This window comes from Oncorhynchus mykiss, chromosome 5, assembly GCF_013265735.2.
Source record: "Oncorhynchus mykiss isolate Arlee chromosome 5, USDA_OmykA_1.1, whole genome shotgun sequence".
NCBI classification, from domain to species: domain Eukaryota; kingdom Metazoa; phylum Chordata; class Actinopteri; order Salmoniformes; family Salmonidae; genus Oncorhynchus; species Oncorhynchus mykiss.
In genome coordinates, this window is record NC_048569.1 from 68,910,231 (window position 1) to 68,936,736 (window position 26,506).

Below are 26,506 nucleotides of genomic sequence, written 5' to 3' on the forward strand. Positions count from 1 at the left end.
CTGGCCACCCCTCAGAGCCTGGTTCCTCTAGGTTTCTTCCTAGGTTCCTGCCTTTCTAGGGAGTTTTTCCTAACCACCATACATCTGCATTGCTTGCTGTTTGGGGTTATAGGCTGGTTTCTGTATAGCACTTTGTGACATCTGCTGATGTAAAATGGGCTTTATAAATACATTTGATTGATTGATATATTGATATTGGGTTTATAGCGGACTTTCAAAAAGTTACACATTCCAAATGTTCCTAATGGACAGTGAGCTGAAAGTACACTGCTCGCATAAATTGCCATTATCAATACCATAACACTGAATGATACTGTAATTTACCTGGTATCAACCACCCAAATTAATCTGGTCCTCCACTCAGTATATCACTGGGTGGTTTGACTGACTGGTCATTGTCAGTATAACGACATGTTTCAGTGGGCTAGAAGTATTTACATTGCACCAACCAACTATGCTCAAGCTAGTATTAGTGCTACATTGAAAGAAAGTTTTTCCAGAATTACTATTTACCTCCATGTAGCCTAATGTGATTAACGAGGAGCTAAAAAGGAGTGCATGTAGCACTGACAGCTTAAAACTGTGTTCTTCAGTTTTTTGTGGCCCTGTTACTTATTCAAAGACCTGTAAATTGTCAGGATGAAGAGCTCAAGCGTTCAACACGAACGTTACATTTACAGAGCTTGGAAACATGCACAAGAAATGCACGCTAGTGATGTCACTTGATAGTAGGCTAGCTAGCTAAACTCAATAGTGACCAAGCAAGTAGTTAGCTACCTAACGTTAGTTTGAGAGTTAAGCAAACACAAGTTAGCTAGCTAACCAACTCAGTTGAGAACATTTACAATTCATACAGCATATATCTTCGCTGAGAAATGACAAAGCAAGCTAACGGTAGCTATATCGTTTTTAAATTCCTCTATAATTAGCTACGATGATCCCAGCTTTTACTAACTAGCTAGCTTTTTAGCTAACAACTAACGTTGGTTCGCTAAATTGACGTCTAACAGTACTGTTAGATAGCTACCAGACATACTGGTATATTATATTTCTGACTTCAGATACTCTTGGGGTAGACAGCTTTACGAAATGCTATGCAACAATGCAATTATTTAGTAGCAAACTCGCTCCTGCGTCTAGACGTAACGTTAGCTAGTTAACGTTCATTAGTAACGCATCTAATGTTCGCTAGCTATCGTGTTAGCTAGCTTGCTAGTAAGCTAATGTGTTTGCCGTGTCAGCTGACGAGACATTGCTGTTGACGTTAACACTGCCTATTGTTTAACGTTAAGGTTCAACATAATTAAACTAGCAATCTAGATAGTTGTGTATCCTAAGGAAAGTCCGAACCCACCTGAAAGTCAGCAAGAATCATTTCTCTGTCCATGCTATCGGAGGCCATCGCAGTGACTGCTTAAACGCGATTCTTCGTCTAGCTATCGCTTGCTTTCTCGCCTCACTCACTCAAGCAAATGGTGAGTACGATATCATGTAAATATCTGCTTAAGTAAACTCAATACATATATATGCGGTAGCTATGTAAGTTGCAAATGCCGCACTTTGGGTTGGGTTTTACGACTTAAATGAATTTCAATTCTCTGTTATCGTCACTTTTTTTCTGGTTGGTATTCACGGCTTTGTCTTCTCTTTACGGCAATCACAAAGTGGGATAACGTAGTAGAGATTGATAGAGGACTCATCTTTATATTTGTGCCATAGAGCTCGCCAACTTGTAGTCCTAAAACCCGGAAAATAGTTTGCTCTGGTTGTTTCAGCTATCGCTATATGGAAAATCAACGGGGAAAGAATATGATTTTGCAATAAACGCATAAAATAAGGTCTTAATTTAACACAGGCTTAGGAGATCTTATACGTTTTGTTCTATGAGATAATAGTAGCCAGTTAACATGACTATGAATTATGAAGCCTATGTGATTTAAAAAAAAATAACATACATTCTTCAAAATTCACAAAAACTGATGTTAGCTGATTAACATTATCTCATAGAACAAAACATATAAGATCTCCTAAGCCAGTGTTTAGGCTACCACATACATTATTTTCAGTGTTTATCCAAAAACCCTACTGAAACGCCATTCATTTTCTCAATAGGGATTGTTCAATGAACCATAGTGGAGTTAGTGCCTACAAAAAGACGCCATTACTATTTCTCTATTATATGCGGGTTGGATGTTTAGCAACACAACCGACTCGTGAGCAACTATGGGGAAAACAGACAGGGTTGGCTTAGATTATTATTATGTTATTGACTGTACATTTGTTTATTCCATGTGTAACTGTGTTGTTGTTTGTGTTGCACTGCTTTGCTTTATCTTGGCCAGGTCGCAGTTGTAAATGAGAACTTGTTCTAAACTGGCCAACCTGGTTAAATAAATAATTTTAAAATATATATATTGTTGACAACATGTAAATTATATTTTGTCTCCAATGTTTATTGAGAACATAAATACATTTAAACAATGAGCGTTTATCTCTCAAATACATCATTACAGTTGTTGGTTAGCTAGCTAGCGAATTTGAGCCATATTACCATTGACATGAAATCAAGCCAAAACACCTCAAAACAAGACATTGTATCAAGAACAAGATGAAACTAGCTCCAACGAGTCACTTATGATTCCCCACATGGCAGTTTCTTGTAATTGTTGGTAGCTACCTGGCTATCCAGAATCACAACTCCCCATTGAAGCGTGCGCATCCTTTTTGTGACGTTGTCAGCTAACCCATCTATAGTGTCTGTGACAGCATGGGCACAATGCCATTTAGGCTACAATCCATTGGAATCCCCACCAAATTGACTGGGCCTACTTTGACTACTTTAAAATGGTGGAAGCATAGTGGAAGTCCTCAATGGCGCTGCCCATGCAAAAACGGCCTTTTGGCCTCTAGAAGCCTCTTTTATTTTCTATGTATATGGTTAATTTTGCCACAATGTTCTGAATAATGCAGATGGAATGAAATGTATAAGCACAAAAAGTCTCCAAGAGGGCTCTATCTGCAACATTGTAACTTTGCGCCTTCACTGTATGCACAAAGTTTAACCCTAAACCTCTTAAATGTAAAGTCACAATATTTGAGGATCCTATTTATTTATTTATTTTCAATTCAGTCTGGTATGTGAACGGTAGTCCCTATTTGCAAAAGCAGTGTGTCTGCGGAAAGCTGAGTGTCTTGGCTATTGATCTGTGCACAATCTTTGGTGTGATACTACCATATATGGGCATACAAATGCCCGTATACAGACCTAATTTCAAGATGGCTGCTACCTACATTCCGGTTAGCGCTGTGAAGCATAAACGAAATTAACACGGAATACGTTGATTCACACCGAAAACCGGGACTCCACAGATCATGAGGATGTCTTATTTGTCTGCCTGTGACCTACCGTTATTGATCAGCAGCCCTGAGAGTGACATTTTTTATTGTACACAACGTTTTCACCAAACCGCAAACATCTTAGATTTGGTCTGTGTTTGAGCTATAGCTACATGGGGTGTATGAAATGAATGCTTAGGTTGGAACAAATCTAGCCTACTGCCAATGTTATCTGATGATGTATGACTTCATCTTTGTGCATGAAAAATATGATGAAAACACTTGGATATCCCCTACACCACCACAGTGTTTGAGAGAGGTTGGTGTTGTAGACATTCATTTTTATAGTGAACAATAACTTAAGGCACATCCATTGTGCAAAAACAGTACAATTACCACATTTGGACACTTTGGAGAGGTTGAAAGGACACTTGAATGTACCCTGGATACCCCATAACAACACTACAGTGTTTGAGTGAGGTTGATATGGTATATATTGTGTTTTTATACTGAACAAATATAATTTATGGATTACAAATATGTAAAAGCACAATAGCAATTATCTAATTTACAGACGTATGCCACAAAATGGTGCCTATAGAGAGGGCAGCCGTGCTTCTAGCCCCTACACAACTTTACAGTTTTTTTTAATGTGTTATTTCTTACATTACTAGGCCAGATATTTTTTGGTGTTATTACATATAGCCGGGAAGAACTTTGGATAGAAGAGCAGCGACAACTTACCAGTATTACGACCAGGAATACGACTTTCCCAAATCGGATCCTTTGTTCATACCCCCCAGGGCAATTGAACTGATCCAGAGGCAGATCCAAAATATTGCCGGCGGAGAAGAGTGGACTTCTAGTCTGACTCAGGAGGCGCGCACACCACCCACCGCTTCCGAGTATATTACTCGCTAATGTTCAATCTCTGGGTAATAAAGTTGACGAGCTGAGGGGGCGGATTTCCTTCCAATGAGACATCAGGAATTGTAACATACTCTGTTTCACGGAAACTTGTCTCTCTTGGGATATACTGTCTGAGTCCGTACAGCCAGTTGGGTTCTCAGTTCATCGTGCAGACAGGAATAAATATCTCTCTGGGAAGAAGAATGGCGGGGGTGTATGTTTTATGATTAACTACTCATGGTGTGATTTGTTCACCAGACCTAGATTACCTCACAATCAAATGCCGACCTATTTACCTCCCAAAATAATTATCTTCGGTTATAGTCACAACCATGTATATTCCCCCCAAGCCGATACCACAACGACCCTCAAAGAACTTCACTGGACTTTATGTCAACTGGAAACCACATATCCTGAGGCTGAATTTATTGTAGCTCTGGATTTTAACAAAACAAATTTGAAGAAAATGCTACCGAAGTTCTATTAACACATAGACTGTAGTACTCGCGCTAAAACACGACCACTGCTACTCCAACTTCCGGGATGCCTACAAGGCCCTCCCCCGCCCTTCCTTCGGCAAATCTGACCACGACTCAATTTTGCTCCTCCCTTCCGATAGGCAGAAACCCAAACAGGAAGTACCCGTGCTAAGGACTATTCAACGCTGGTCTGACCAATTGGAATCCATGCTTCAAGATTGTTTTGATTACATGGACTAGGGATATGTTCCAGGTAGCGACAAATACACTGATACAGTGACTGAGTTTATCAGGAAGTGAATAGGAGATGTTGTTCCCACTGTGACTATTGAAACCTACCTTACCCAAAAACCGTGGATAGATGGCAGCATTCACGCAAAGCTGAAAGCATGAACCACCGCATTTAACTATGGCAAGGTGACTGGGAATATGGCCGAATACAAACAGTGTAGTTATTCCCGCCGTAAGGCAATCAAACAGGCAAAACATCAGTATAGAGACAAAGTGGAGTCGCAATTCAACGGCTCAGACACGATACATGAGATGCCCGCTTTGAGTATAACAGTGCCAACGACACGGCCCGCTGCCAAGGACTGTGGGCTCTCCTTCTCTGTGGCTAACGTGAGAAAGACATTTAAGCGTGGTAACCCTTGCAAGGCTGCCGGTCCAGACACCATCCCTAGCCGTGTCCTCAGAGCATGCACAGACCAGCTGGCTGGAGTGTTTACGGACATATTCAATTTCTCCCTATCCCAGTCTGCTGTCCCCACATGCTTCAAGATAGCCAGCATTGTTCCTATACCCAATAAAGCAAAGATAACTGAACCAAATGACTATCGCCCCATAGCACTCACTTTTGTCATCATGAAGTGATTTGAAAGACTAGTCAAGGATCATATCACCTCTACTTTACCCCGACACCCTAGACCCACTTCAATTTGCTTACCGCCCCAATAGATCCACAGACGATGCCCTATCCCATCTGGACAAGAGGCATACCTATGTAAGAATGCTGTTCATTGACTACAGCTCAGCATTCAACACCATAGTACCTCCAAGCTCATCATTAAACTCGAGGTCCTGGGTCTGAACCCCGCCCTGTGCAACTGGGTCCTGGACTTCCTGACGGGCCGCCCCCAGGTGGTGAAGGTAGGAAACAACACCTCCACTTCGCTGATCCTCAAAACTGGGGCCCCACAAGGGTGCGTGCTCAGCCCCCTCCTGTACTCCCTGTTCACCCATTGCTGCATGATCACGCACACCTCCAACTCAATCATCAAGTTTGCAGGAGACACAACAGTAGTAAGTTTGATCACCAACAATGATGAGCCTACAGGGAGGAGGTAAGGGCTCTGGGAGTATGGTGCCAGGAAAACAACCTCTCACTCAATGTCAACAAAACAAAGGAGCTGAACGTGGACTTCAGGAAACAGCAAAGGGAGCACCCTCCTATCCACATCGACAGGACCGCAGTGGAGAAAGTGGAAAGTTCCTCAGCGTACACATCACGGACAAACTGAAATGGTCAACCCGCACAGACAGTGTGGTGAAAAAAAGAGCAACAGTGCCTCTTCAACCTCAGGAGGCTGAAGAAATGTGGCTTTGGCACCTAAAACCCTCAAAAACCTTTACGAATGCACAATTGAGAGCATCCTGTCGGGCTGTATCACCGCCTGCTACGGCAACTGCACCGCCCGCAACCGCAGGGCTCTCCAGAGGGTGGTGCACATCCAGTGTGCAAAAATTCGGACACTTTAGAGAAGTTGAAAGGATACTTGATACCCCATAACACCACCACAATGTTTGAGTGAGGTTGAAATGGTAGAAATTGTGTTTTTATACTGAACAAATAGCATGGTGCGGTCTGCACAACGCATCACTGGGGGCAAACTACCTGCCCTCCAGGACACCTAAAGCACCTGATGTTACAGGAAGGCCAAAAAGATCAAAAGACAACAACCACCAGAGCCACTTCCTGTTCACCCCGCTATCATCCAAAAGGCGAGGTACATCAAAGCTGGGACCTAGAGACTTAAAAACAGCTTCTATCTCAAGGCCATCAGACTGTTAAATAGCCATCACTAGCACATTAGAGGCTGCTGCCTATATAGATAGACTTGAAATCACTGGCCACTTTAATAATGGAACACTAGTCACTTTAAAAACGGTTACATATTTTGCATTACTCATCTCATATGTATATACTGTATTCTATTCTACTGTGTCTTAGTCTATGCCACTCTGATATTGCTCATCCATATATGTATATATTCTTAATTCCATTCCTTTACTTAGATTTGTGTATATTGTTGTGAAATTGTTAGATATTACTTGTTAGATATTACTGCACTGTTGGAGCTAGAAACAGAATCATTTCGCTACACCCTCAATAACATCAGCTAAATACGTGTATGTGACCAATAACATTTGATTCAATTTGATTTGGAGAGGTTTAGGAACACTTTGAAACGTCCTGTGACCACACCTGACACCACTTACGAAAAACAACTGCCCATTTCTAGTTGTTAATTCTATCAATCCCATTTTTTCCTGATATTGTTCACATGTTGTGGAAGCCATCTGATGTGTTTCCAGCTCTGGGCATCAATAATTCACTGATAGGTTGTCAATTAAAGATGACTTTCAAAATAAAAAAAACGTTTACTTTGTGTGTGCTTGATCTTGTGTATTCTGAACTGTGTAACTCATATCTACCTTCTCATAATTTCCTCATAATCTCCCAGATATCTTCTTTCCAAATATACCAAGTTTTGGCATGTCAGAATCATGCAATTACACATGAATAGCAGTTACTTTTGGGTATGTCTATTTTGCCAATACATCTAAGAGGTTAGGAAAATATGTACTTTTTACTCCCATACATTTTCCCTGACTCAGGCAGGACAGTAATATGGTCCAATTCACACGTATCAATATAACTCGTTGTCATTCCTACTGCCTCTGATCTGGCGGTCACAAATACTGCGTTTGTAAATAATGTCTGAGTGTTGGAATGTGCCACTGGCTGTCTGTAATTTAAAAAATAATAACATGGTGCCGTCTGGTTTGCTTAATATAAAGAATTTGATGTCGGGGGAATACGGAATAAGTGGGATTCTTCTTGCAATTCAGTCTTCTGTAACCTCCTTCGACATTATACAACATATTAGCTCAACACGTGATACATTTCTGAAATCCTCGAGATGTTTCCTTATCACACACAAAGTAAATGCTGATATCATATTCACAGGAGGCATGTGTACACTGAGTCAAAATCCTATTTTCAGTTTGCATTCGGTAGACTAGACCAAGCAGGTTAGATCAACTGGGACACCATTCAATTCAATTGTGTGTGATTAGGAAACATCTGACGATTTCAGAAATCTATCATGTGTTGGGCTAATATGTTGGCTAGATGTCGGAAGAAGTTATAAAAGACAGAAACGCAAAAAGTGTCCCACTTTTTCTGAATTCACTCAAATAACTGTCACGCCCTGACCATAGAGAGGCTTTTTATTCTCTATTTTGGTTAGGCCAGGGTGTGACTAGGGTGGGCATTCTATGTTTTGTATTTCTATGTCTTGGCCTGGTATGGTTCTCAATCAGGGACAGCTGTCTATCATTGTATATGATTGAGAACCATACTTAGGTACCCTTTTCCCCCACCTGTTTTGTGGGAAGTTAACTTTGTAGTTGTTCAGGGCACATAGCCCAATGCTTCACGGTTGTTTTTTTTGTTCTTCATTTTGTCGGGGTCATTTTTAAATAAAGTTAAAATGTACGCTTACCATGCTGCACCTTGGTCCAGTCCTTCAGCCAGCCGTGACAATAACAGTACAAGAAATACATGAATAGTACTACAAGAACCCGAGTTCTGCCTAACCTAAGTACAGGGTAATTCCATGCTCTTTTACTTTAGCTAACTATGGATGGTAAAGTGGGATGACAAAAAAAACAACAGAATTACAAAATTGAAACCTAATATTGGCAACTCTTTTATGTGTTTTGATTGACCAGTTCATAGTATGCAAATTTACATCACAATTTGGGACAGTGCATTATTTATTACCGTATTATAACCTTAACATCAAAACAGAAAAACAGCTGTCACTGAGCCGGGTGAGCTTCCGGCCCTCTATGATGTCACACCAATGAAGGGATGTAATTTTGGTCATGTGGTTTAGAAACAACAAGATTTTTTATGTCAGACCAAGAAATAAACGTGTCAGGATTAAGCTGTCCCTGTTTATATGATGTCCCGCTCTTTCTGAATTCACCTGAAGTATGACAATGTTGTACTTTTCCACCACCACATACTTTTAGACTTTTGTTCAAGTAGTATTTTACTGGGTGACTTTCACTTTTACTTGAGTAATTTTCCTATCTTTACTTGAACAATTGAGTACTTTTCCACCACTGGAATTACGTAGGCTAGGTTATTAATCGTACATAAAAGTCTGACAAATAGTGATGCTAACAAAGGCAATTTCCTCCTTTCCAATGCATAGCCGTGGGGAAGTAGGCAGTGCTGAGTGTGATGCAGCACCCTGATAAATCAAAATGATAAAATATATATTGAAAAAATATATTTATAACATTTTTGGGCCACCAAATTAGTGCACTAGGCCTTTATTACTCCTGTGTGAGTGGAGAAAAATACTGGTCAGCAGAGAGGAGAAAAATACTCCTACAAAAATATTATTATTCATGACTTATGGTGGGTGATTGGTTGAGCCTTCTAGGGTGTGTGACATCACACAGATACGCTGCAGAGCCGTCTGTTTAGCTTGCTTGCCAGCATGAGCAGTAAGTCAATCAATCAATCAAATTGATTTATAAAGCCCTTTTTTACATCAGCCAATGTCAAAAAGTCCTATACAGAAACCCAGCCTAAAACCCCAAACAGCAAGCAATGCAGATACAGAAGTACCGAAAAACTCGGGAAACCCAGCTTCAGCTTAATTAACTGGAGAATAAATGAAACCCTCACCAGCTAGCTACATATCTATTTTAGTTTCCCTGTCCGATTCATAAAACTAGTCCACTTATTGTTATTTTTACCTTTCCACAAACTGTCTGTTACTCGATATGAGCAAGTTAAACCAAATGTATCAAAGAATATGAAATCACGATTAGTTTGCCAGTAACATTTTAGTAATTTAGCTATCCTTCTAAATGTGGTGGTCAGTGGATAGACTATGAGTTGAACATATTTGTCTGAAAACGAACTTGTCGCCAGTTGTTGTTGCCCATGGTGGAATCTAACCAGCTAGCTCCTGAAGCCTATGGGTTCCTGAGTGACGCAGTGGCCTAAGGCACAGCATCTACAGTTCCTGGTTTGAATCCAGGCTGTATCACATCCGGCTGTGATTGAGAGTCCTATAGGGCGGCACACAATTGGCCCAACATCGTTCGGGTTTGGCCGGGGTAGGCTGTCATTTTAAATAAGAATTTGTTCTTAACTGACTTGCCTACTTAAATAAAGGTACAAAATGGCTGAGGTGACTCAAACCCTGTAGCTAACTAACAAGCCCACCTCGGCAACAATGTTATTGGGGTGTGTGTTTCACGAGTCCCGCCGAAGATGGTTCCTCTTCTTGTTCGGGAGGTGCTCAGCGGTCGCCGGCCTACTACCTGCCACCGATCCCCTTTTCTGTTTCAGTTAGTTTTGTCTGATTAGTTTCACCTGCTTCTTGTTTGGGTTTGGCGAAACTATGATGTGTGGGACCGGGAGTTGTTAGCTGTGGTGAAAGCCCTGAAGGTGTGGAGACACTGGCTTGAGGGGGCTAAGCACCCTTTCCTCATCTGGACTGATCACCGCAATCTTTTATTTATTTATTTTTATTTCACCTTTATTTAACCAGGTAGGCTAGTTGAGAACAAGTTCTCATTTGCAACTGCGACCTGGCCAAGATAAAGCATAGCAGTATGAGCAGACAACACAGAGTTACACATGGAGTAAACAATTAACAAGTCAATAACACAGTAGAAAAACAAAGGGGGGAGTCTATATACAATGTGTGCAAAAGGCATGAGGTAGGCGAATAATTACAATTTTGCAGATTAACACTGGAGTGATAAATGATCAGATGGTCATGTACAGGTAGAGATATTGGTGTGCAAAAGAGCAGAAAAATAAATAAATAAAAACAGTATGGGGATGAGGTAGGTGAAAATGGGTGGGCTATTTACCAATAGACTATGTACAGCTGCAGCGATCGGTTAGCTGCTCAGATAGCTGATGTTTGAAGTTGGTGAGGGAGATAAAAGTCTCCAACTTCAGCGATTTTTGCAATTCGTTCCAGTCACAGACAGCAGAGTACTGGAACGAAAGGCGGCCAAATGAGGTGTTGGCTTTAGGGATGATCAGTGAGATACACCTGCTGGAGCGCGTGCTACGGATGGGTGTTGCCATCGTGACCAGTGAGCTGAGATAAGGCGGAGCTTTACCTAGCATGGACTTGTAGATGACCTGGAGCCAGTGGGTCTGGCGACGAATATGTAGCGAGGGCCAGCCGACTAGAGCATACAAGTCGCAGTGGTGGGTGGTATAAGGTGCTTTAGTGACAAAACGGATGGCACTGTGATAGACTGCATCCAGTTTGCTGAGTAGAGTGTTGGAAGCCATTTTGTAGATGACATCGCCGAAGTCGAGGATCGGTAGGATAGTCAGTTTTACTAGGGTAAGCTTGGCGGCGTGAGTGAAGGAGGCTTTGTTGCGGAATAGAAAGCCGACTCTTGATTTGATTTTCGATTGGAGATGTTTGATATGAGTCTGGAAGGAGAGTTTGCAGTCTAGCCAGACACCTAGGTACTTATAGATGTCCACATATTCTAGGTCGGAACCATCCAGGGTGGTGATGCTAGGCGGGGATGCGGGTGCAGGCAGCGATCGGTTGAAAAGCATGCATTTGGTTTTACTAGCGTTTAAGAGCAGTCGGAGGCCACGGAAGGAGTGTTGTATGGCATTGAAGCTTGTTTGGAGGTTAGATAGCACAGTGTCCAATGACGGGCCGAAAGTATATAGAATGGTGTCGTCTGCGTAGAGGTGGATCAGGGAATCGCCCGCAGCAAGAGCAACATCATTGATGTATACAGAGAAAAGAGTCTGCCCGAGAATTGAACCCTGTGGCACCCCCATAGAGACTGCCAGAGGACCGGACAGCATGCCCTCCGATTTGACACACTGAACTCTGTCTGCAAAGTAATTGGTGAACCAGGCAAGGCAGTCATCCGAAAAACCGAGGCTACTGAGTCTGCCGATAAGAATATGGTGATTGACAGAGTCGAAAGCCTTGGCAAGGTCGATGAAGACGGCTGCACAGTACTGTCTTTTATCAATGGCGGTTATGATATCGTTTAGTACCTTGAGTGTGGCTGAGGTGCACCCGTGACCGGCTCGGAAACCAGATTGCACAGCGGAGAAGGTACAGTGGGATTCGAGATGGTCAGTGACCTGTTTGTTGACTTGGCTTTCGAAGACCTTAGATAGGCAGGGCAGGATGGATATAGGTCTGTAACAGTTTGGGTCCAGGGTGTCTCCCCCTTTGAAGAGGGGGATAACTGCGGCAGCTTTCCAATCCTTGGGGATCTCAGACGATATGAAAGAGAGGTTGAACAGGCTGGTAATAGGGGTTGTGACAATGGTGGCGGATAGTTTCAGAAATAGAGGGTCCAGATTGTCAAGCCCAGCTGATTTGTACGGGTCCAGGTTTTGCAGCTCTTTCAGAACATCTGCTATCTGGATTTGGGTAAAGGAGAACCTGGGGAGGCTTGGGCGAGGAGCAGCGGGGGGGGGGGGGCGGGGCTGTTGGCCGAGGTTGAAGTAGCCAGGCGGAAGGCATGGCCAGCCGTTGAGAAATGCTCATTGAAGTTTTCGATAATCATGGATTTATCGGTGGTGACCGTGTTACCTAGCCTCAGTGCAGTGGGCAGCTGGGAGGAGGTGCTCTTGTTCTCCATTGACTTCACAGTGTCCCAGAACTTTTTGGAGTTGGAGCTACAGGATGCAAACTTCTGCCTGAAGAAGCTGGCCTTAGCTTTCCTGACTGACTGCGTGTATTGGTTCCGGACTTCCCTGAACAGTTGCATATCACGGGGACTATTCGATGCTATTGCAGTCCGCCACAGGATGTTTTTGTGCTGGTCGAGGGCAGTCAGGTCTGGGGTGAACCAAGGGCTGTATCTGTTCTTAGTTCTGCATTTTTTGAACGGAGCATGCTTATCTAAAATGGTGAGGAAGTTACTTTTAAAGAATGACCAGGCATCCTGGAGTATATCCGGGCGGCAAGGAGACTGAATCCTCGTCAGGCTAGGTGGGCCATGTTCTTTACCCGATTCAGATTCACAATCTCTTATAGACCAGGTTCCCTCAACACTAAGGCCGACGCGCTGTCCCGTCTCTATGACACTGAGGACCGGTCCATCGATCCTACTCCCATCCTTCCAGCTTCTAGGCTGGTGGCACCGGTGGTATGGGAGGTCGATGCGGACATCGAGCGGGTATTGTGGTTGGAACCTGCGCCTTCACATGATCCTACTGGTCTCAGGTACGTGCTGCTTGGTGTCCGTGATCAATTGATTCGGTGGGCTCACACACTACCCTCTTCAGGTCATCCAGGTATTGCGAGGACAGTGCGCGGTCTTAGGGGGAAATACTGGTGGCCCACCTTAGCTAAGGACGTGAGGCTCTATGTCTCCTCCTGTTCGGTGTGCGCCCAGAGTAAGGTTCCTAGGCACCTGCCTAGAGGGAAGCTACAGCCCCTCCCTGTTCCACAATGGCCCTGGTCTCATCTGTTGGTGGACTTCCTTACCGATCTTCCCCCGTCTCAGGGAAACACTACCATTCTGGTCGTTGTGGATCGGTTCTCTAAGTCCTGCCATCTCCTCCCATTGCCTGGTCTCCCTACGGCCCTACAGACTGTGGAGGCTCTATTTACCCACGTCTTCCGGCACTACAGGGTGCCGGAGGACATTGTATCTGATCGGGGTCCCCAGTTCACGTCCCGAGTTTGGAGGGCGTTTATGGAATGTCTGGGGTCTCGGTCAGCCTGACCTCTGGTTATCACCCCGAGAGTAATGGACAGGTGGAGAGAGTGAACCAGGAAGTGGGTAGGTTTCTGCGGTCATATTGCCAGGACCGGCCAGGAGAATGGGCGAGGTACGTCCCATGGGCAGAGGTGGCACAGAACTCACTCCGCCACTCCTCCACGAACATGTCGCCATTCCAATGAGTGCTGGGCTACCAGCCGGTCCTGGCTCCGTGGCATCAGAGTCAGACCGAAGCTCCTGCGGTGGAGGAGTGGGTGCAGCGCTCTAAGGAGCCCTGGCTGGTGGACGGCAGAAGAAGAGCGCTGACCGCCACCGCAGTGAGGCCCCTGTGTTCGCACCAGGGGACAGGGTCTGGCTCTCGACCCGAAACCTGCCCCTCCGCCTGCCCTGCCGGAAGCTGGGGCCGCAGTGTGTGGGGCCATTTAAAGTCCTGAGGAGGATAAACGAGGTATGTTATAGAGGGTACTGTCACGAATCCCGCTGAAGATGGTTCCTCTTCCTGTTCGGGCGGCGCTCGGCGGTCGTCGTCGCCGGCCTACTACCTGCCACCGATCCCCTTTTCTGTTTCAGTTAGTTTTGTCTGATTAGTTTCACCTGTTTCTTGTTTGGGTTTTGTTTTGGGCTATTTAAACCCGGTATGCCCGCCTGCTTTTGTGCGGGCTTGTTTTTCTGTTCATGTGTGTGGATTTATGTGGATTCCTTTTTCCGGACGGTTTTGTCCTGTTTCTTGGACTTGGTTATTTATGCGCCCGTGTGTTTGGTGTGACCGTTACTCTGTTCCTGGAATAAAGACCCACGTTTGAACTAATTCTGCTCTCTGCGCCTGACTCCTCCACCCACTACTCCTAGAAGCCGTGACAGTGGGAATATTAGATGTCTTTTAATTTTAAGATAACTGTCATTGAAGTTGGTGGTTAGCTACTACTGGTTTTAGATCCAAGGTGAGAGAAATTGTCTGCCATTGTTTTGTGTTTTGGTAAGGGCTCGGAGTGATGTCAAGCACACAAGAAGCGTCAACTAATCACCAGACACATAATAATGACTTTGCCTCCGGCTATCCTACGAAAGGAAATTTCACATACAGTACAGTAGACTACAGTAGAGTACAGTAGTGTTTAATTCAGTAGAGTACAGTACAGTTTAATATAGTACAGTAGAGCACAGTTTAGTTCAGTAGAGTATATTTTAATTAGAGTAGGGTACAATACAGTACATTATACTGTACTGAACAATACTTTTATTTACTTTACAGTACTCTATTGTGCTCTTTTGTGTTGTACTGTAATATACTCTACTTTTCTTTACTGTAATGTAATGTATTGTATGTAGTCTGCTGTGCTCTACTGTACTGTGTTGTGCTGTGCTGTCCAAACTTGTGAAATATAGATGTCTATGTTTGGGCCAAATTAAGGCCCGCACCAAATCTAAACCAATTATAGATGTCTGTATTTGGGCCAAATATAGGAGCGAGGTAAAGTTGGTTTTATAGTCACACATTAGGACATTCAACAGATTTTCGCCAAATGCCATTTAAAAATGTAAAAATCAATAACTAATGCACCGTTTGTCACAGAATCATCAAACTAGATATGATTTATTCTAGAAATGTCTAGCATACTTTTACAACCTTTTGTTTTGAGGAAAAATTCCAGTTTTGATTTTATAGAAATACATAAAATCTATAAAATGCCATTTAGTATGAATCAATAACTAATTCACTGTTTGTCACAGAAACATCAAACCAGGTATTATTTATTCTATAAATGTCCAGCATACTTTTACAATCTTTGCTTTGACTAAATATTCCAGTTTTGATTTGATAGAGGGCATGAAGTCCGTCTAGAAGGCGTGTGGTCAAAGTTCTAACAAGTCTGTTATACCTTATTAGAAGGGGCCTGGCATAAACTTCTGCATCTTCAGTCATATTCAATTAGATTACAGGAAAAAACTATGGGATGAAGGGGTCAGCGTAGACATTGTTAATGTTGTAAATGACTATTGTAGCTGGAAACAGCAGATTTTTTTATGGAATATCTACATAGGTGTACAGAGGCCCATTATCAGGAACCATCACTCCTGTGTTTCAATAGCACGTTGTGTTAGATAATCCAAGTTATAATTTTAAAAGGCTAATTGATCATTAGAAAACCATTTAACATTTATGTTAGCACAGCTGAAAACTGTTGTGCTGATTACAGAAGCAATAAAACTGGCCTTCTTTAGACTCGTTGAGTATCTGGAGCATCAGCATTTGTGTGTTCGATTACAGGCTCAAAATGTCCAGAAACAAGTAACTTTTTTGGAAACTGGTCAGTCTATTCTTGTTCTGAGAAATGAAGGCTATTCCATGTGTGAAACTGCCAAGAAACTGAAGATCTTGTACAACGCTGTGTACTACTCCCTTCACAGAATAGCTCAAACTTGCTCTAACCAGGATAGAAAGAGGAGTGTGAGGCCTCGGTGCACAACTGAGTGAGAGGACAAGTACATTTGAGTGTCTAGTTTGAGAAACAGACGCCTCACAAGTCCTCAACTGGCAGTTTCATTAAATAGTACCTGCAAAACACCAGTCTCAACATCAACAGTGAAGAGGCAACTCCAGGATGCCTGTCACGCCCTGGTCTTAGTATTTTGTGTTTTCCTTATTATTTTGGTCAGGCCAGGGTGTGACATGGGTTATTTATGTGGTGTGTTTTGTCTTGGGGTTTTTGTAGGTTATGGGATTGTGGTATAGTAGAGTTGTCTAGGTAAGTCTATGGTTGCCTAGAGTGGTTCTCAATCAGAGGCAGGTGTTTATCGTTGTCTCTGATTGGGAACCATATTTAGGCAGCCATATTCTTTGAGTGTTTCGTGGGTGATTGTTCCTGTCTCTGTGTTTGTTTGCACCAGATAAGGCTGTTTAGGTTTTTTCTTCAGAGGAAGAGGAGGAAGAAAACCTTAACAGAATCACCCACCACAACAGGACCAAGCGGCGTGGTGACAGGCAGCGGCAGCAGGAGCAGCGAAATCCAGATTTCTGGACATGGGAGGAAATCTTGGATGGTAAAGGACCCTGGGCTCAGCCTGGAGAATATCGCCGCCCCAAAGAAGAGCTGGAGGTGGCGAAGGCGGAGAGGCGCTGGTATGAGGAGGCAGCACGGCGGATGGAAGCCCGAGAGTCAGCCCCAAAAATGTCTTGGGGGAGGGCACACAGGGAGTATGGCGAAGCCAGGTAGGAGACCTGCGCCAACTTCCTGTGCCTACCGGGGGGCTAGAGAGACCGGGCAGGCACTGTGTTATGCAGTGGAGCGCACGGTGTCTCCAGTGCGGGTGCATATCCCGGTGCGGTACATACCAGCTCCTCGTATCGGCCGGGCTAGAGTAAGCATCGAGCCAAGTGTCATGAAGCCGGCTCTACGCATCTGGTCTCCAGTGCGTCTCCTTGGGCCGGCTTACCTGGCACCAGCCTTGCGCACAGTGTCCCCGGTTCGCCTGCATAGCCCAGTGCGGGCTATTCCACCTCGCCGCACTGGCAGGGTGACCGGGAGCATTCAACCAGGTAAAGTTGGGCAGGCTCGGTGCTCAAGAGCTCCAGTGCGCCTGCACGGTCCGGTCTATCCAGTACCACCTCCACGCACCAGCCCTCCGGTGGCAGCTCCCCGCACCAGGCTTCCTGTGCGTGTCCTCGGCCCAGTACCACCAGTGCCAGCACCACGCATCAGGCCTCTCCAGTGCTGCCAGAGCCTTCCTCCTCTCCAGCGCTTCCGGAGTCTCCCGCCTGTCCAGCGCTGCCAGAGCCTTCCTCCTCTCCAGCGCTGCCGGAGTCTCCCGCCTGTCCAGCGCTGTCAGAGCCTTCCTCCTCTTCAGCGCTGCCGGAGTCTCCCGCCTGTTCAGCTCTACCAGAGACTCCTTCCTGTCCAGCGCTGCCAGAGCCGCCAGTCAGCATGGAGCAGCCAGAGCCGCCAGTCAGCATGGAGCAACCAGAGCCGCCAGTCAGCCAGGATCCGCCAGATCCGCCAGTCTGCCAGGATCCGCCAGTCTGCCAGAATCCGCCAGAGCTGCCAGTCTGCCAGGATCCGCCAGAGCCGCCAGTCAGCCAGGATCCGCCATTCAGCCAGGATCCGCCATTCAGCCAGGATCCGCCAGTCAGCCAGGATCTGCCAGAGCCGCCAGTCAGCCAGGATCTGCCAGAGCCATCAACCTGCCTGAGCTTCCTCTCAGTCTTGAGCTACCCCTCAGTCTTGAGCTACCCCTCAGTCTTGAGCTACCCCTCAGTCCCGAGCTACCCCTCAGTCCCGAGCTACCCCTCAGTCCCGAGCTACCCCTCAGTCCCGAGCTACCCCTCAGTCCCGAGCTACCCCTCAGTCCCGAGCTACCCCTCAGTCCCGAGTTACCCCTCAGTCTCGAGTTACCCCTCAGTCCCGAGCTGTCCCTCAGTCCGGAGCTGCCCCTCAGTCCAGTGGGGCCCTTGGTGAGGGTTACTAGGCCAAGGTCGGCGGCGAGGGTCGCCAATCTAAGGACGCGAATTAAGCGGACTAAGACTTTGTTGGAGTGGGGTCCACGTCCCGCGCCGGAGTCGCCACCGTGGACGGGCGCCCACCCGGACCCTCCCCTATGGGTTTAGGTGTGCGGCCGGGAGTCTGCACCTTGGGAGGGGGGGGGTTCTGTCACGCCCTGGTCTTAGTATTTTGTGTTTTCCTTATTATTTTGGTCAGGCCAGGGTGTGACATGGGTTATTTATGTGGTGTGTTTTGTCTTGGGGTTTTTGTAGGTTATGGGATTGTGGTATAGTAGAGTTGTCTAGGTAAGTCTATGGTTGCCTAGAGTGGTTCTCAATCAGAGGCAGGTGTTTATCGTTGTCTCTGATTGGGAACCATATTTAGGCAGCCATATTCTTTGAGTGTTTCGTGGGTGATTGTTCCTGTCTCTGTGTTTGTTTGCACCAGATAAGGCTGTTTAGGTTTTCCACATTTATTGTTTTTGTATACTGTTCGTGTTTTCATCTTTATTAAAGATGTATACAAATAACCACGCTGCATTTTGGTCCGATCCCTGCTACACCTCCTCTTCAGAGGAAGAAGAAAACCTTAACAATGCTGTCCTTCTAGGCAGAGTTGCAAAGAAAAAGCTATATCTCTGTCCAGTGTCTGTGTTATTTTGCCCATCTTAATATTTTATTTTTATTGGCCAGTCTGAGATATGGCTTTTTCTTTGCAACTCTGCCTAGAAGGACAGCATCCTGGAGTCGCCTCTTCACTGTTGATATTGAGACTGGTGTTTTGCGGATACTATTTAATGAAGCTGCCAGTTGAGGACTTGTGAGGCAAACACAACGTGCCATTGGAACACAGGAGTGATGGTTGCTGATCCTGGACTGGACTTCCTGACGGGCCGCCCCCAGATGGTAAGAGTAGGCAACAACAAGCCTGCCACGCTGATCCTTAGCACTGGGGCCCCTCAGGGGTGTGTACTTAGTCCCCTCCTGTATTCCCTGTTCAGCAATGACTGTGTGGCCAAACACGACTCCAACACCATCATTAAGTTTGCTGACAACACAACAGTGGTAGGCCTGATCACCGACAACGATGAGACAGCCTATAGGGAGGTCAGAGAACTGGCAGTGTGGTGCCAGGACAACAACCTCTCCCTCAATGTGACCAAGACAAAGGAGCTGATCGTGGACTACAGGAAAAGGCGGGCCGAACAGGCCCCCATTAACATCAACTGGGCTGTAGTGGAGCGGGTCGAGAGTTTCAAGTTCATTGATGTCCACATCACCAATGAACTATCAGGGTCCAAACATACCAAGACAGTCGAGAAGAGGGCACAGTCTCTCTCTCAAGAGACTGAAAAGATTTGGTAGGGGCCCCCAGATCCTCAAAAGTTTCTACAGCTGCACCATCGAGAGCATCCTGACAAGGTTGCATCACTGCCTGGTAGGGCAACTGCTTGGCATCTGACCGTAAGGCGGTACAGAGGGTAGAGCGAACGTCCCAGTACATCACTGGGGCCAAACTTCCTGCCATCCAGTACCTATATAATAGGTGGTGTCAGAGGAAAGCCCATAAAATTGTCAGACTCCAGTCACCCGAGTTATAGACTGTTTTCTCTGCTACCGCACGGCAAGTGGTACCGGAGCGCCAAGTCTAGGAACAAAAGGCTCCTCAACAGCTTCTACCCCCAAGCCATTTGACTGCTGCACAATTCATAAAAATCGCCACAGGACAATTTACATTGACACCCCCCCTTGTACACTGCTGCTACTCGCTGTTTGTTTGTTACCTATGCATAGTTTCTTTGCCCCCATCTACATGTATAGATTACCTCAACTAGCCTGTACCCCTGCACACTGACTCGGTACTGGTGCCCCTGTATATAGCCTCGTTATTGTTATTCTTATTCTTATTGTGTTACTTTTTATTATTACTTTTTATTTTAACCTACTTGGAAAATATTTTCTTCTTCTTGAACTGCACTGTTGGTTAAGGGCTTGTAAGTAAGCATTTCACGGTAAAGTCAACACTTGTATTCGGCGCATGTGGCAAATAAAGTTTGATTTGATAATGGGCCTCTGTACGCCTATGTAGATATTCCATTAAAAATTAACCGTTTCCAGTTACAATAGTCATTTACAACATTAACAATGTCTACACTGTATTTGTGATCAATTTGATGTTATTTTAATGGACAACAAAAAAATGCTTTTCTTTCAAAAACAAGGACATTTCTAAAGGACCCCAAACTTTTGAACGGTAGTGTATGTTATGGTTCACTCTTAGTTTTCCTTATGTCCCCTGTGGAATGTCCATGTCCACCTGTCTTCTTGGTTAGGCAGGCCTGACCCCTTCATCCCATTGTTTTGTCCTGTAGTCAAATGTAATATGACTGAAGATGCAAAAGTTCACGCCAGGCACCTTCTAATAGGGTATAACAGACTCGTTAGAACTTTGACCTAGACAGACTACATGCCTTCTATCAAATCCAAACTGGAATTTTTAGTCAAAACAAAAGTTGTAAAAGTATGCTAGACCATTATAGAATAAATCATACATAGTTTGATGTTTCTGTGACAAACGGTGAATTAGTTATTGATTTATACCGCTTTAAATGGCATTTTTCCTAGATTGTATGTATTTCTATCAAGTCAAAACTGGAATTTCTACTCAAAACAAAGATTGTAAAAGTATGCAAGACATTTATAGAATAAATCATATCTAGTTTGATGATTCCGTGACAAACGGTGAATTAGTTATTGATTTTTTCATTTTTATAAGGATTTTGGCGAATGTCTGTTGAATTGTCTGTTGAATGTCCGAATGTGTGAATATAAAACCAAGTTTACCTCGGTAAATGTAGGTCGGTCCGAACCGGACCAAAGATTAAGCAAACATAGAAATCTATGAACGTTGAAATCAAGGCGGGTTCGGACCGCGCCAATAAAATACATTTAAAAAGACGGGCGGTCTAGATAGGACCAAAGAAATACATCCAAAAGACGTCTGCGTCGGTCCGTGCTTAGTGTGATAGGCCCTACAGCTGCCCCCCATCGTAACGCAAAATGTACGGTTGTTTTTTTTATTGTCAATTGAGCCTTTTAACAATGTAGGTTAAAAGCAATATATTTCAAATGATTGTTCAAATTATCAATCTCATGGAATATCAATTATTGCATCCTAGCTCTGCCTATGAATATTTTCCATCCCTCATTTTATCAAAGGGGTGTTGAAATGATAAAGACTGGGCTTTCAATACGTCATCTAGGCATACAGACCTCATAGCAAAATAATCATGCTTATGATTTAGGTTATCGTTGTTGTCTTTCCCATAGAGCGCTACCGAAACTAACCAGAAAGCAATATTAACTGTTCTAGAGCAACACGTCGTGGCATTTTTCGGTTATGAAAATGTTATTTTACAACCGGGAAAGAAGCCCAGGCTATCGTCACAACTGCAGTCTTTTTTTGTCCCGCCCTCTTTCTCTTGCTCTCGTCGACTGTTATGTGGGCGTATGGCTCTGTATTTCAAAAATAAGTTATGTCAAAACCTGCGTTTTTTTCCCATCTAAATATTGACTGCCAACCAATCGAATGAGTGAACTCATTCAACAACTGATGCTGAGGTGTTGTATCTAGTAAGTAGGGGATGTTATATAAAGTCTAGGCTATAAATCGAAAATCGTGTAAGCTTTTCTGTTTAATATTCCTACACGACTAGGCTACACCTACCCGGCATATGCCTATTGCAGGCTGAACTTGAAACGCTACTAAGTCCCGTAAACTCCGTGGTGTGGTTGATTTTTTTTATTGATTTACCCACCTTTACAAAAGTTTAGTAGTCTAACTATTTTAATTGTAACAGATGGTCGCCTATACTGCTACATTGTGCTAAGTGGAAGAAGAGAACATTGCTTATCAAATGACGAAACTGTTCCCGCGCACTGTCTGAACAAACGCTTTACTATTAATGAACCAAAAGAAGGACGATATCCAGACCAAGTTTCATCATTTGAAAATGGGCGGGAAGTTTACATAAAAGTCTGAACAAGCATCTCTCCAAATGTCATTGGATAACCTAACGTTGTCAGAATATTTTTTCATTCTCTTTCTCATCCGGGACTGGTGAGAGAGCAAGTCTGCAATCAGATGCTACAAAGTTGCAAGCCCTTATCGAAACGGCAGCCATGGATACAGTTGCAGGACAAAATCAACGCTTTTGAGAGCAGCAGACCAGCATTTTGGGGAGTTGCACCTGTAGGCTAACCTATATTGTCAGTCCCAGAGTGAAGTAGACTATCGAACGGAGTAGGCTGTCTATGAAACAGAATAGTTTAATATGGGTTTTTACTCAAGGTCGAATTGGACATTGAATGTGAGTTGTAGCCTAATGCGTTGTAACTGTTGGATGATATAATTTCATGGACATACCCCCCCCCCCCCCCCCCCCCCTCTCTGCATTTAGAATACATTATCAGGCTATAGGTTCAAATCTAATGAGGGTAGGCTATGCTACCTGCAGAGTTGGGTAAAATCATCTGGAATAACACCGGTCTAGCCTATACATAAACATGGGGAATATCCATGAACTCTATTTTAGAATCTCAAATGTTACCGACTGCACGTGAACGGGGTTCAATAATAAGTATGAACGTCAACACTGCAGCTGGACGATTGGAATTAGTTAGACATTTTTCAACTTCGTGCGTCTTGGTCCACTATTGGAAATCCCAAACACCAATCCAACGTGATGAAAATTTATATTTTTAAGGAAGGTGATGATGACCATGAATTTGTGTTAGAAATGGCGTGACATCCCTGTTGTTTTCCGTGCCGAAGCGAGTTGTTACAGTGGGATGGCATTAAAAAGGGAGGCGGACCCTGGCAGTGTAGCCTACCAATTTCTTTCAGAGGGCTACAGACTATTTACTACACTTTAGCAGTGCCTTGTGTCACAACCAAGACTTACAACCAAAATCAAGCACATACAGAGGAGGCCTATCAAGGTTTTTATCCTGTATTATATAACCTTATTCTCTTTATTGTTTTCGTCCACCAAGAATGACTGGAGAGGCAAACAGACTGAGCAGTGCATCTGCGAGAGGAGACTTGGCAGAAGTTGAGATGTTATTACAGAACGGAGCAGATGTTAATGCAAACAATGTATTCGGCAGGACACCGTTACAGGTTGGTAAAGCATTTTTTATGAAGCCTAAATCTATAAATTCATTATTCGGTCTATTCAGAAGTTATATGATCGATTTCAACTTAAACTACAACATATTAGCATATTTGTGCATTGACATAATGTCAAATAGACTGAACGGTGTGCTTTGGTGACAAAGTGGTAAAGGTATTAAGAGGCTATACAATTTCTGTAACTTGGATTTACTTCAAAAAATCCAAGTGATTTTCAAGGCCTTATAAAGCATAGACTACTATGTTGGATGTCATAATTTTATTGTATGATTTATGGAATTAGAGGGCTTTAAAGTGATTTATAGGCCTTAATTTAGTAGCACTATCTGAACCACTAAAAAAAACAATGTAGATTAATGATTTATATATGATTTACCAGAGACGTGAAATACAGAATACAACACTCTAAATGCAATGTAATATTGTTGTTTTACACATTTTGTAGGCTAGAAGTTTAGCAGCTTTATATGTCTTAATGAAGATGGTGAATCACATGGGTTCACTATGAAAACTCGTTGAACAATGTGATTATGTTGTTGTTTTTTTAAGAATAATGTGTGCCTTAGATCATTGATCAGTAGTGATAAGAAAATAAGATAGAAACATCAAGACCCTGCATGACCCCATGCACTTTGGGCCCGCATGCACACTCAAATAGGCCTATGAAAACGTTAATACTTTTCAACAATAATATTTCTCGATTTATAGAAATATAGTAAAAATTATCTGTTTTTTCATCTCATACTTCAATTATGGTGGTTGAGAACTTATACGGTATTGATTTGCTTGTATTGTTACCACCTTGACCGATACCTTTGAATAACTTCCTTGTACCACATGGGAGTCCCAACATGCTATGTATGCTATAGGAATGTAACTACCGTTTATTGTTTTGTCAAGTTACACAATCAAACTAATATGAAAAACGAACACATTGCAGATTGTGAAAGACTTGGTTGATTTGGACAGCCTGTTCATATGACCAAGCTGCATAGATTTTCAGATAGGCTAATAATCTCTTACCATGTCATAGGGCACAGGGCACAGATGAAAATGCTAAAAGTGGTTCAAGTATGGTTCATTGACTGAACCATAACACACGTTTTTGAGAGATTTAGGACAAGTTGCTTTAGCCTGTTGAATGTATAACGACAATTTACAAATTGGCATACTTTATTCAAAGCGCTCAAAGCTTGACCTTATTTAAAAAAAAATTACAATCTAAGTAGGCCTATGACACAACACTGTGTCAAACAAAAAACTGCCACAAAACTGTAATGAGCTATTCGTATCGCTCCTCTCTTCCAAATGAAAAATATATAGGCCTATCATGAAACTTAGTTAAATACTGATGATCAACTAAGGCTCTATTATTTAATTAAGTGTACTCTGTTTATCAGACGGTAATTGGTCTACAGCATTTAGGTCTGAAGAAGAATAAAAAAAGGTGAAGATAATCATTTATATCCCAGGACTGATAAATCTTTTTGTGGGTACGATTTATTTTTGATCATTCCTTTTGAAAACATAGGTGTAAATCTAGACCTGTGTCTCTGCAACATATCCCTAAATGATTTATATTTTATATTAAAACCGTAGCTTTTTTATAGGGTACATTTTGTCTTTATAATTATTATTTTGTTTTTGTAATTATCCTGCTCTATAACCTCTTCTCATTATATTTTACAGGTGATGAAACTTGGTAACCCAGCCATCGCGGAGGCGCTGCTGAGGGCTAACGCAAATCCAAACGTGCGCGACCATGTCAGGGGTCTCACTATCACTCATGATGCTGCAAGGGATGGATACGTGGACACCCTACGCGTCCTGATAGATCATGGCGCAGACGTCAACCTCTTGGACAACGACGGCAATCTTCCATTGCATCTAGCCGCAAGAGAAGGCTATCTTGACGTGGTTCAGCTCCTTGTTTGTTGTACGAAGGACGCCGCAAGGCACAACTCCGGAGGCCATACACCTTATGATTTGGCGACTATGAACAATAGAGTATCCATTGCGCTATACATTCAGGCGCACATGAATTTATGAATATACATGGGACAATCCTGACTGGGATAAAGAGGTGGAGAGAGAGTAGTAAACATGTAATCTACCTCTCCTATGTTAATATATGTTTGGATGTTTTCAGACATGATAGCCTCAATTTCAACCATAAAGACTATCATGAACTCAGGTTGAGTTACGTTTCCTTGTAACCTGATAAGAACACATTCCATATAGGTTTTGACTCCAGTTTGCTCCATTGCGAAACAAATGTGACACGATTATATGCCACTGGAACTATAACAATAATTTGAATCCATTTAAAACTTTTAGGCCCATAACATTTCCCTAACAACTCAACATCTCGAGCGGCAACATGATCTTGCGTTTTGGGATGTTGCCTAATGTAAGCCTAATGGCTGGTTAAAGTGAAGAGGAATTTGTCTTTCAATTCAATCCCAATAATATAATAACTGAATTTGAGATGGGTTTAGTAGGCTATAACGACCATTTCAAATGAAACGAGGAACAACATTGTATCGTTTAACTTCTTTAGACTGTAACAATTTAAAAAGATTACCCTCTTCATCCATTGTACTCTTGTGCACCATAGCAAATGTCTTATTTTGTCCCATTTGTCACGGTTAATTAAACTCATGATATTTTGACTAAAAAGCTGTAGCCTATACCTTTCTTCTCCTTTTCCATGCATACCATTGGTAATAAATGACCAATCTAATGGTAGCCTGACTGATGTGGCGATTCTCTTCGATTTTATTTGCACTTTGTAAATAGGGAAACAAGTACATTTTGTAATGAACTGTGAAAGCATGCGTTTGCTAATATTGACGTTTTATTTTGTACCAAAGACAGCAACTGACTACAGGTCTGCATTGTTTAACCTGTTTGTTTCATTTTCTGATTGGCGTGTCAGGTCAAAATTAGGTTGAAATAGAATGTAGACGGCCGTCATTTTTCTGTATTGTCGTCTGTTTGAATATTGCTAATCAATGTTTTGCACTGTTGTCATTTGTGAGACGAATAAATTCAGTTGTC

The 26,506-nt window shown here is 43.3% G+C and overlaps 2 protein-coding genes across 6 annotated transcripts in view; one reads left to right on the forward strand and one right to left on the reverse strand.

The window, feature by feature from the left end:
* Positions 1-1,402, reverse strand: part of faf1 (Fas (TNFRSF6) associated factor 1) — an 81,218-nt gene extending 79,816 nt beyond the window's left edge. Inside the window, exon 1 of the mRNA XM_021604036.2 lies at positions 1,355-1,402. Coding sequence (XP_021459711.1) covers positions 1,355-1,402 — 48 coding nt within the window. The remainder of the gene's footprint in view (positions 1-1,354) is intronic.
* LOC110524431 (cyclin-dependent kinase inhibitor 2C (p18, inhibits CDK4)) lies at positions 704-26,506 on the forward strand. Of its 5 annotated transcripts, none has more exons than XM_036978192.1 (3): positions 704-894; positions 23,308-23,434; positions 25,136-26,506. In XM_036978192.1, exons 2-3 carry the CDS (start codon positions 23,309-23,311, stop codon positions 25,493-25,495), a joined length of 486 nt encoding a protein of 161 aa, XP_036834087.1. In that variant the 5' UTR covers positions 704-894; position 23,308; the 3' UTR covers positions 25,496-26,506. The 5 variants fall into 5 exon arrangements, with proteins under 5 accessions (XP_036834087.1, XP_021459715.2, XP_021459712.2 ...); XM_021604040.2 differs by lacking the exon at positions 704-894 and adding an exon at positions 21,729-21,885; XM_021604037.2 differs by lacking the exon at positions 704-894 and adding an exon at positions 21,913-22,622.